General features: G+C 40.3%; 4 protein-coding genes across 4 annotated transcripts; all 4 read left to right on the forward strand.

The window, feature by feature from the left end:
- Nucleotides 1-214: 214 nt before the first annotated feature.
- On the forward strand, nt 215-1,177 carry VTP21DRAFT_1075 (uncharacterized protein; the record flags this gene model as incomplete). Its single annotated transcript, XM_069390120.1, has 2 exons — nt 215-967; nt 1,040-1,177. The coding sequence occupies 2 exons, from the start codon at nt 215-217 to the stop codon at nt 1,175-1,177; spliced, it is 891 nt and encodes a 296-aa protein (XP_069251964.1).
- A 2,372-nt stretch (nt 1,178-3,549) lies between these two features.
- VTP21DRAFT_1076 (uncharacterized protein) lies at nt 3,550-4,503 on the forward strand (the record flags this gene model as incomplete). Its single annotated transcript, XM_069390131.1, has 2 exons — nt 3,550-4,302; nt 4,366-4,503. 2 exons carry the CDS (start codon nt 3,550-3,552, stop codon nt 4,501-4,503), a joined length of 891 nt encoding a protein of 296 aa, XP_069251965.1.
- Nucleotides 4,504-6,180: 1,677 nt separating this feature from the next.
- VTP21DRAFT_1077 (uncharacterized protein) lies at nt 6,181-9,258 on the forward strand (the record flags this gene model as incomplete). Its single annotated transcript, XM_069390142.1, has 10 exons — nt 6,181-6,212; nt 6,285-6,304; nt 6,374-6,412; nt 6,476-6,581; nt 6,646-6,779; nt 6,846-7,206; nt 7,281-7,361; nt 7,445-7,954; nt 8,027-9,137; nt 9,214-9,258. The coding sequence occupies 10 exons, from the start codon at nt 6,181-6,183 to the stop codon at nt 9,256-9,258; spliced, it is 2,439 nt and encodes an 812-aa protein (XP_069251966.1).
- Nucleotides 9,259-9,734: 476 nt separating this feature from the next.
- Nucleotides 9,735-11,161, forward strand: VTP21DRAFT_1078 (uncharacterized protein; the record flags this gene model as incomplete). The annotated part of the gene is made up of 4 exons (XM_069390153.1): nt 9,735-10,387; nt 10,467-10,552; nt 10,622-10,755; nt 10,832-11,161. 4 exons carry the CDS (start codon nt 9,735-9,737, stop codon nt 11,159-11,161), a joined length of 1,203 nt encoding a protein of 400 aa, XP_069251967.1.
- Nucleotides 11,162-12,123: the final 962 nt, after the last annotated feature.

Here is a 12,123-nt window from a genome sequence, read left to right on the forward strand (position 1 = left end):
CCTGAAAATATTATAGAGGTAGTAGTTTTTTATCGACATACTCTCATCCCATTTTCAAATGATTTTACTGAATTATTAAAACAATTAATTCAGTAAAATCTTTGAAAACCTAATATCAATTTGTGACTGGTAAGCGGCCACTTTGTATGCACCATTAGATTAAATAGCAGAAACTGAAGACGCATATATTGAATAAAGACCGAATTTTTTAGAGATGTCTTGTCCAGCTTCTTCACGGCATAAAATCACTCAATTACCAACTGTATCAGTGACAGAAGTACAAAATGATGTGATGCCCTCAATAAACGGTGAGATATCGGACTTGATTGACAATTACAGCCCGGATCGCGTTTACACCATTGAGCAATTTGAGAAAATCAACGATTGGCTTAAAACTCACGATATAGTGATTGATGGAATTCCAATTAGCCACTTCGAACGCGACTTGAAGGGTAGGCTTATCCCGATGCCTCAATCGCCAATAAGTAAAGAAGCCGTAGTTGCAGAGATTCTTGGTCAATTGAGACGTTGGAATATCTGTACTCAACAAAATGGTATCGTCACCAGCTCCCAAGGAGGTTTCAACTTTGCTGTATTAGGGGGGAGAGAGATCAAGGCCCCGGATATTGCCTTTACTCCAAAAGAAACATTTCGTGCTTTAGACCAGCAACAGCTTAGAACTTTTCAAGGCCAACCTTTTCATCCCACATTCGTGGTTGAAGTGGAAGACGTTTCAAGACCCTCTAAACTGGCTGAACTCACTGAGAAGTTCAAAGGAAGCTATTTTCCTGCTGGCGTTGAGTTGGGTTGGTTGATTGATCCAGATAACAAGAAAATATACGTGTTCAAGAAAACTCGAAACGGAAGTGTGCGACGATATTCCCATGAGTGGAAAAACGTTAGTGGAGGTAACGTGTTGCCCAGATTTGTGTTAAAAATTCGATTAGTGGAAGATGTTATATCTCAGGTTTGTTGTTATTTTATTTTTATTTTTTTACTCTGCAATACAAGTCTGATATTACATATTGTTATGATGTAGGAACCATCGGAATCTGGTTCATCGTCTCAAGGAAACCTTGAGATCCACTGCCCCGAATGTACTGAGATTTTTTCTGATCGATTTAGTTTCGTTAGTCATTATGAAGATGAACATGCGCGAAAGTGGCATAATAGTTAAAAGAATCAGATATATCTGTAATTTATGCTATTTTCATCCGCGTATCTCGGAAGTCAGTCAAGGCAACCTGAGTATCCTGGATTTACTACAACACCATCTAAAGAGAAAATGGTACAATTCGCTACCTGGAAGAACTTATATGCTTTATACATATAAATTTATACCTTTTTTGCATTTGCTTGCTACGATGTTATAATATTTTCCTTTACATCATATGTATCTTAGTTACAGTAGCAATGCTGCATTCCATTTATCTACACAATGCCAATACTCCTTGATATATATCTTGCTTCATCCATACTCTGTACATATTCACTTAATAATAATGTTTTTACTCTCCTTTCTGGCAGCTATTCTTGGCTGATACCTTTGTCTCTTTTCCATATTGATCCCTCTTCTACTGCCACTTCTCGTTAAATAGGTAATGTTTACACCTCCCCTCCTGTCCTGCTCTGATGATGAATGAACTAATTACCAGTTATTTTACGCACTTCGCTTCTGATAAACTCTCGTAGTTTAGTAGTAGAGCCTCTGAGATTCTCATTACTATGGTAATCTAAAGATGTGAATAGAGCCAAAAATGTCGATATTTTATTTACAGCTTTCAGGTTCCAACTTATGCTATTCAAAGTTTAGTACCTTCATCTGACATCTCAGGCTCGTCAAAGTCTTCTCCCGGGATATCCCTCTCTATAGCACAGTGGACAGCATTTGAGGCCTGACTCTCTGTTCCGTCGGAGTTTCTGCTCGATTGTGTTGCAATCTCTTTTGATTTTACTAATTGATATGCACCTAAATCGTAGAATTTGAGTATAAAATAAGTGTGATTATGGGTGCCATTAATAATGGTAAATTAACTGATTACATACGTTCATTATATATCAGCTGTTTTATCCATTCGTATATAACCCAGTCGCCCTGAGTGGGAGGGAAATATTTCGCCTCACTTTTAAACTGAATTAAAATTGCTAAAAAAATGAATTCTATTTGCTTACAAAGATCTTATTACCCCGCCCATATTAGATTCCCTCTAATTTTGGAAAGCCACCCTGCGATATCTACAAGTTAAACGAAGGATTCAAAGCCGAGGAATGGAAGAACTGGGTTGCCTAGCATTGGCTTGATTTTCTTGAAGAATACATGCCTCCGAGGTAAATGATTTCGCTTGTTTTTTTTTAATTTTACAGAATTTCAAGAGTGATATACGCTTAATGTTATTTTTTTAAACGGAGAATTATAGGGAGGATGGCTTAGCATATTGGTGAGAAAATAAGGACGATGAGAGATGATATTAAAACCAAGATTGAATCAACTTGATTAAATTTTATGGTTAAACAATGAAAATCTAGTAATAATCTTTAAATTAATTCCTCTTTTTACTAAACTTGTTAGTAGATATTATGTCCCAACCACATCAAATCTTCACTATTCATCGCTAAATTGATACGTGATCTCTGAATAAAGCCTAATAAAATAGTTCATTTGAGAATAATTGCAAGGTGTAAAAAAGCCCGGTCGACACAATGAATAAATCCAGTTTCCGCGTATAGCTTCAGGAGACTCCTAGTTCTATAGAGTACCTCCCAACATCAATGGTATTTGTTAGTAAATGAACTCAGCATTTCTATGGACAAGTCGTCATCAATGACGCCTTAGTGCCTTTTTTATGAGATATATATCTAATTGCGCAATCCACGAATGTATATCGGAGCACTAAGTGATCTGTGCATATACTGAATTGACTTGAGCTAAGCCGATATTCTATCGAGAAAGTTTGGCGACCGTGTAAGTTTATAATATCCTATTTGAAACCAATTTATTTGCATTCGCACTCTTAAATTCAATAGTACCCATAGATAAAGGAGTTCATGTGAATTATGGCACGATTTGGTGTGTGTACGATTGAGTGCGCAAAATTGTAGAATATAAAGGTTACGAGCAACTTGAAATTAATAAATTTTAATTGATACAATAGTAAGAATGTAAAATATGCCTTGTGTTAAAGTTGAATAATTAACTAGCTTAGCAGCAAATAGCCAACTAAACGATAATTTATAGTTATAACTGTGTAAAATGAGAGTTACTCTTTACAATAATAATAAAAAAAGCAAAATGTTACAATACACACTTTTCAAATTCAATATCCTGATAATCCTGCTTTTCTTTATAAGTCATAGTAGCATATATTCCTGGGAATATTGTAGAAACAGTAGTTTTATTATCAACATATTCTCACCGCAATTTTGAAAGATGTTTTTTTAAGCTGAAATAATAGAGGTCAATTGTGGCTGGCGGCCAGTTTGTATGCGCCATAAGATTTAATGGCAAAAACTAAAAAAGCATATATTGAACTGAACATAAAATTTTCAGAGATGTCTTGTCCAGCTTCTTCACGGTATAAAATCACTCAATTACCAACTGCATCGGGGACAGAACCACGAAAGGATGCCATGTCTAAAGTAAACGGTGAGATATCGGACTTGATTGACAACTACAGCTCGGATCGCGTTTACACCATTGAGCAATTTGAGAAAATCAACGATTGGCTTGAAACTCACGATATAGTGATTGATGGAATTCCAATTAGCCACTTCGAACTCGATTCAAAGGGTAGGCTTATCCCGATGTCTCAATCTCCAATAAGTAAAGAAGCCGTAGTTGCAGAGATCATTCGTCAATTGACACGTTGGAATATCTATTCTCAGCAAAATGGTATCGTCACCGGTTCCCAAGGAGGTTTCAACTTTGCTGTATTAGAGGGAAGAGAGATCAGGGCCCCGGATGTTGCCTTTACACCAAAAGAAATATATCGTGCTTTAGACGAGCAACAGCTTGACACTTTTCGAGGCCAACCTTTTCATCCCACATTCGTGGTTGAAGTGGAAGACGTTTCAAGTTCCTCTAAACTAGCTGAACTCACCGAAAAATTCAAAGAAATCTATTTTAATGCCGGCGTTGATTTGGGTTGGCTGATTAATCCGGCTAACAAGAAAATCTACATATTCGAGAAAACTCTAAACGGAAGTGTGCGACGATATTCTCATGAGTGGAAAAACGTCAGCGGAGGTAATGTGTTGCCTAGATTCGTGTTGAAAATTCGATTAGTTGAAGATGTCATATCTCAGGTTCGTTCTTTTTTTTTTTGTCTTCGCTACGCAAATCCGATATTACATATTATTATGGTATAGGAATCGTCCGAACCAGGCTCCTCGTCTCAAGAAAACCTTGAGATCCACTGCCCCGAATGTACTGAAATTTTTTCTGATCGATTAGATTTCATTGATCATTATGAAGAAGAGCATGCACGAAAATGGCACAAAGGTTAATAATGTCAGATACACCTCCATTCCATGCTATTTTCATTTGCGTATACTAGTAGTCAACCAAAACAGCCTGAGAATTCTGGATTTACTACAACGCTTGTGAAAGAAAAAATGGTATAATTCGCCAGCTGGATACGTTTTATAACTAACCTATATTTGCTTGCTACGAGGTTGTAAGATTTTCTTTATACCAATTGCATACCTTTATTTAGGTAGTAATGATGCATTCCCTTTTTCTACACATACCCAATAATCCTTAATATATAGCTTGCGCCCATCTATGCTCCATATATATTCATTTAATATTACATAACACAATGCAGCCTAGTCAAATGTTAAAATATTAAGCCCAATCCATCAGAATATACTGTATAATGTCACAGTTTGATTTCACATAGAGAACTAGGAGATTTATGATGGCTATAATGTGTACGAAAAGTGGTTTTAGGGGTCTTTCTTGATTCCAGCTTGGTGATATCCAGATCGAAAAATAAATTTTGAAAATACCGTGCTCGTACATATTGTCAAACATTTTATCATTTTACAATACATTACTAGAGAGTCACACACTTTAAATATAGCAGCTTCATTACAGAATTTTAATTTATTTCAAAGATTTACTGTGACTCCCCCTAATCTCCTCAAATGTAGCTTGTCTCTTCAATTGAATTTTCATTTAAAAAAATATGTGGAGTAACATTGTTCAGACATACGAGGTTAACTACACACGACTATTTCCATAATCCTCACGACACTATTCAAGAGTTTATAGCAAGATCATAGCAGCGATCCAGGTCCTGGTATCTATATTCGTCGTTACAATGTTGATTTACATAACACTGAATAACCTGAAAATAAAAAATTTTTCGAATTATTCGAGATACTCTTTGTTTCTCATCGATATATACTAGCACTATATTATTTGAGAGCCTCGTCTGTATTCTTTCAGTATATTCTTTTTTAATTTTTGTAATGAGTAAGGCAATATCATTGTTAGAGTGAATGCTTTTGGCTCCATCAATTCTATTCATACATAGAGCGCAATCTTCTACTGGAGAATAGATCAGTGACGACCACTTATATTCTGAGATTATCACTCCTTCGATGGTGAAATTTCACTTAAAGAAGATCTGTTCCACCAGAATGAACAATTTTCTGCATTTTAGAGGCATAAAATGTTCTTTCGATAATTCTTTTCGACAATGCTAATTTCTTAATTTGAAATTTGGGTGACGTTTCATCTTGCGCCTTTTTTCTTGGTTCTTTCAATAAAGTCGGAGAGCTTGGAAAGAAAGAAAAGCGAGGGAGGTCCTGTATCGAAAGAGAAAAGTAAAAGTGGGGAACTTCTTTTTTGACCCGTATATCTTTGCTTAGAGTTAGTCAATCAGATGTAAGTCCTTACTGTATAATACCGGAGAGATGAAGGGCTGGATGTCGTAGAAAGAGTTTCTAGGGCTTGGCAATCTTCACTGTTTAATCAGATGGTTGTCTTTAAGCTTGTCACTAACTTTCAATCTCATCCATTTTGACCAGGCTAGAAACGAATATCGCCTTTTTATTCCTCCCTTTCGAGTAGCCTTTTATAATCCTCTGTTGCGCTCTTTTATTTTTGCCTGATCCCTGGACAATTTCCTTTACACATCTGTTGAGCTTTTATTTTTTTTTCGTTAATTTTGGAGGATGACATCTAGTAGCGCGAATCGATCAAATACGTGAGTTGAATACCTGTGATTTTGATGTCCGCTTTACCTCGTGTCTAACTATATTCTATCTCCCATTTTTAGACATACGGTTCGACTAACTGGTAATTATCGGCATAGCAAAGCAATTGCATTTATTTCTAATCGATTTTCTCTCTTGTTTTGATTTTCAGTTATTGCGGCAGATGGGTTGTATAAACGCGATGTTTTTCGTAATATTTCATCATATTGAGAGTTATTTTTCATATCTGGCTAAAATCCTTTCCTCAATATAGGGTTACCTGATCCTTTTGCAGTAATAACGGTTGACGGCGAGCAAACGCAAACAACTTCAGTCATCCGAAAGACTTTAAATCCATATTGGAACCAATCTTTCGACTTGTAGGCATCCATTTATTTGCTCGCTTCGATTCTTGTACTTATTTTTGCTGCTCGTTTTTCTTAGGCAAGTCACCAACCAAAGCGTCATTGCCGTGCAGATTTTTGACCAAAAGAAATTTAAGAAGAAAGACCAAGGCTTTCTCGGTGTCATTAATGTGCAAATTGGGAATGTTTTCGATGTGTCGCTCGGCGGAGATGGTAGGCTCTAATATTAAGCCTATTAACAGTGGTTACTGACTCGCCTTTTTATTCCATTCATACCAGAAATGATGACCCTTGACTTGAAGAAGTCCAATGCAAATGAAGTAGTGCATGGAAAGTTGATAATTAACCTATCTACCAATACTTCGGAGCCATCCACCAACATCTCTTCTGCCACCACATCTGTCCCTCCTAATAACGTCCTTTCACCCCCACGTGCAAACGATCACCAGCGTTCTCCATCCCAAAACTCACACACCTCATCGAATAGACCCGATGGCGAAACTACTTCGTCTCATCAACGACCGAATGAGTCCCACCAAGCCAATGGAGGCTCATCTAATGAGGAGCAAACCTCAGGAACGGGAGGAAACAGTAGAACTTTGTCGTCTTTTGAAGATCAGTATGGCCCACTACCACCAGGGTAATGATTCGATTCTCACAGTCAATGTCAATGTTCATTTGCTCAGGCATAATCTTTTCTCTTTCTAACTCTAGGTGGGAACGCCGTGTAGACCACTTAGGACGCACATACTATGTTGATCATAATACTCGGACAACCACGTGGAATCGTCCTTCGTAAGTATCTCTACTTTACCCCATTCAAAAATTTACCTATGAAGAAGGTTCCAAACATGCTAACAAACGCATGTAATATTTAGTACTAATGCTTCCCAGCGTGCACAAGAGCGTCAGCAATTTACTGAGATGGAGCGACGACGACACAATACCCGAACACTACCTGAGGTGGATGGAGCTTCAAGCAATTCCAATCTACCTGGCCCTACGCACCCTCCATCTCCCAATGTTCCTTCAACATCCTCAAGGCCGGTGAGCGGCGCTGGACAGGTGATGATGAACGCAACGACGCCTGGTTCCGGTCCACTCCCACCCGGATGGGAAATGCGTGTCACGCCTGAAGGTCGGCCTTATTTCGTCGATCACAACACGCGCACCACTACTTGGGTTGACCCTCGTCGACAGCAGTATGTGAGAGTTTATGGAGGAAGTGCTGAAAATCAAGTGACGATTCAACAACAAACACTCGCAGCACTTGGCCCTCTTCCATCTGGCTGGGAAATGCGTCTCACCTCGACGGGAAGAGTGTATTTCGTGGATCACAATACGAAAACTACTACTTGGGATGATCCGCGGCTACCAAGTAGTTTAGAGTGAGTATTTTTTCTACATTACTGCATTTTTTCCTCAAAGGTTTTCTGATTGTTTCTTTCATTCTTACACAGCCAAAATGTCCCGCAATACAAACGAGACTTCCGTCGCAAACTTATTTACTTCCGTTCCCAGGCGGCAATGCGACCAGTGCCTGGCCAATGTCACATTCGAGTCCGCCGCAGCCATATATTTGAGGATTCGTACGCAGAAGTGATGCGGCAGTCGCCATCGGATCTCAAGAAGCGACTTATGATCAAATTCGATGGGGAGGAGGGTCTAGACTACGGTGGTGTGTCTCGCGAGTTCTTCTTCCTTCTTTCTCATGAGATGTTCAATCCCTTCTATGGCTTGTTCGAATACTCCGCACACGACAACTATACCTTGCAGATTAACCCTCATTCCGGGATCAACCCAGAGCACCTCAACTACTTCAAATTCATCGGGCGCTGCGTTGGACTTGCCATATTTCACCGGCGCTTCCTTGACGCGTTCTTTATCGTGTCTTTCTACAAGATGATACTAAAGAAGAGGATCACGCTGAACGACATGGAGAGCGTGGATGCGGAATTTTTCCGCAGCTTAACGTGGATCCTCGAAAACGACATCACGGACATACTGGAGCTAACGTTTTCGACGGAGGATGACCGGTTCGGCGAAAGAGTCACCGTGGATCTAAAGCCAGATGGGCGCAATATCGCCGTCACCGAGGAGAACAAGAAGGAGTACGTCGAGTTGATGACGGAATGGCGCATCACCAAGCGTGTCCAAGAACAATTCCACGCCTTTGCAGAGGGTTTCCACCAGCTTATCCCTCCAGAGCTGGTTGCTGTATTCGATGAGCGCGAGCTCGAGCTGCTCATTGGCGGTATTGCGGAGATCGATGTGGACGACTGGAAGAAGCATACCGACTACCGCGGATATACGGAGCAGGACGAAGTCATCCAGTGGTTCTGGAAGTGTGTGCGCTCATGGGATAACGAACAGCGCGCGCGCATGCTGCAGTTCACCACGGGAACCTCGCGGATTCCTGTGAACGGCTTCAAGGATTTGCAAGGAAGTGATGGCCCTCGTCGCTTCACCATTGAGAAGGCGGGTGATGTGTCCCAGTTGCCGAAGAGCCACACGTGCTTCAATCGAATCGATATGCCTCCGTACAAAGAGTACGAGACGCTAGTATCCAAGGTAAATCATCAGCTAGACGTTTGCTTTTTATTTTTGCTTCCACTTGGCTCTAAATTATTCTTTTATCTATTACTAGTTGACTCTCGCTGTAGAGGAAACAGTTGGATTTGGCCAGGAATAAATACTCCTGCACTAGAAATTTTTCCTTTGTTTGATTTCCCATCCTCGTTTCTGCACTTGTGACTAAGTGGCTTACTCTAAAGGAAAGCCCTCGATTTTATATATTTTTTTTCCTCCTATTTCCCATTGTTGATTTGTGAATTGATCTTCCACTGGAAAAGACCTCCGGAGAAAGGTGGGAGAAAAAAGAATCGGTTTGCCTTTTTCCTTAGTTTTAATAGCCTTCCTTTATTCTATTTTTTTTTTCTTTATAAATTATATTTATGCATTTTTATATTAAGCTTGATCCTTTTTTTTTCTACTAATAAATTCTTTTGCGACATCCATAGATTTCACCTTTCAGTTCCTTAGTATTTTGAAATTGAATAATCAAAAAGAACTCCTAAGCCTCAAAATGACTATATGGAAAAACAAGAGTGAACGATATTCAGGCCATAACATCACCTATTCTAATTCTAGGGCCGTCTGTCGATACCAATGCTGGGACTCACTGTCCGTTGTTTGTCAAGCGCGCGTTCCTCTCCTCTGATTACAAGAGTTCCTCATCCGGTTTTTTCCCGCTCTCATGCTCCATCTCCTCCTCCCCTTCTCTTTGCTCGAGCTTTTCGCTCTCTCCCTCGGCCAAGACCCTTAGCTGTATTCCAGTACTCCTCGCGACATGCTCCACGTGCCCTGGCAAGCTATTCGCAACCTCAGGCCTTGTCCAAAGCCAACGGGAACATCCCAAATGAAGAAACTAAATCCGAGAAACCCGAATACAAAACCTGGCTCGATCGTTTACCCCCCTCCGTAGCCCCTTATCTCTACCTGACTCGCCTAGATAAGCCTATTGGCACTTGGCTGCTTTACTGGCCCTGCGCTTGGTCCATTTCTATGGCTGCCTACCACGCTCATTCCCCGCTCACACAAACTGCTTACATGTTAGCACTTTTTGGCACCGGGGCCATTGTAATGCGTGGGGCTGGATGTACAATTAACGACATGTGGGATAAAGATCTCGATAATAAGGTGGAGCGGACAAAGGTGAGACCATTGGCATCGGGGGCCGTGACGCGGTTTCAGGCATTAGTATTTCTGGGAGGTCAACTCTCTGTGGGACTTGCCGTGCTTACACAGCTGAATTGGTATAGGTAAATAGATACTTGCATCTATGGATATATATTTGTTTTTCTAAGAACGCTATTTCTGTTCGAAATGGTTCTATGCTAGCATTTGCTTGGGGGCCTCCTCTCTGTCACTTGTGACGATATATCCCTTCATGAAGCGGGTGACCTACTGGCCCCAATCCGTCCTTGGTGGGCATCACGGAATCTAATGGTGAAATGTGCATGGACTAATGCGCACTCTTTCTTTTTTTTTCAAAGGCCTTGCATTCAATTGGGGCGCGCTTCTCGGTTGGTCGGCTATGCTCGGGTCATGCGACTGGAAGACAGTGCTGCCTCTTTATGCTGGTGGAGTATGCTGGACGCTTGTCTACGACACAATATACGCCCATCAGGTAAGCGAGCGCGTTTGCTTTTCATAATAAGGTTTCAGCTAGTGAGCCTGACCCTGCCTTGCATCAACGCTTTTAGGATAAGCGCGATGATGTCAAAGTTGGCATCAAGTCTACCGCCCTCCTTTTTGGCAACAAAACTACCCAATATCTTACCGGATTCGGCACATCATTCGTTAGCTTGCTTGCGCTGGCAGGATTCATGAACGGGCAGGGAATCCCCTTCTACCTGGTCTCCGTGGGAGGCTCGGCCGCACACCTTGCATGGCAGCTTCGCACCGTACGATACGAAGATCCGAAAGACTGCTGGAAGAAGTTTGTTAGTAACAAATGGCTGGGGGCACTAGTTTGGAGCGGAATCGTGGCGGATGGAGCATGGAGACATCTTATTGAGATGAATGTCGTGTAAATAAATAGAATAGTAACAAGGAAGGCCGGTTTATACTCAAAAATAGTGGCTGCAAAATGTAATTATAATTTATGTAATATGCTTATTGATTTATTTCAATGATTCTTCGTTGAAGACTGGTGAGATTATTATTGTCAACGACTGGATCTACCCCATTATCTAGGGATTGCTATAGTCCACATGTATAGATCAAACAGTACCTCACACAAGCACAATAACAAAGCTGAGCTTCTATACCAACGAGCACTGGTCGTCAGAGAAGGAGTTTTAGGAGATGACCATCGTGACACTGGAGTGTCCACAATTTGGCAGATATCCTCGGAATTAGGACGAGTATGGACCAACTCTACCTACGTACTCTAGAGAGCAGGAAAGAACTATAAAGCCTCGATCATCAGATTTTGCAGCCTCATTTAATAATCAAGCTATTCTATATTATAACTAAAGCAAGTACGAGCAAGCAGAGTGCCTACAAACGTGCGATAACGATCATGGATCTCGAGAAAGAGTGGAATACAGTACATACTGATATTGCTACCCCCCGGTATGCAAATTGATAATGCATGGCAGAGCCTTACATTAATGATCACAAACTCTATAAATATGTTTTCTTTACAAAGTTTTTTGCAGGTCTTGTATTGATCATTGTTATGCATTGATAGCTTATTGCATAGATCACGATGAAAATGTTTTTAGAATTACAAAATTGCTACCTCATAAATTATTAAAGGATGGTTTCACAGTAAATTTTTCCGCCGATTCGACTAATAATATTTCTCTTTGAAAATAAACCGTCATATGGATACATAAATTTTTCGTATCTCCTTTAATTGCGACAGTCGCAGTTTACATTTGGGATGATGCACTGAAGTACAGAAGCGAAACGGACGCTGTTACTTCCAGTATTAGAAAAATGTCTGTAGTTTATCTGGGAGTTTCCACAAAAAATCAAACAGAATCAG

This window comes from Calcarisporiella thermophila, assembly GCF_041956535.1.
Source record: "Calcarisporiella thermophila strain CBS 279.70 unplaced genomic scaffold VTP21scaffold_10, whole genome shotgun sequence".
In the NCBI taxonomy this organism is placed as follows: domain Eukaryota; kingdom Fungi; phylum Calcarisporiellomycota; class Calcarisporiellomycetes; order Calcarisporiellales; family Calcarisporiellaceae; genus Calcarisporiella; species Calcarisporiella thermophila.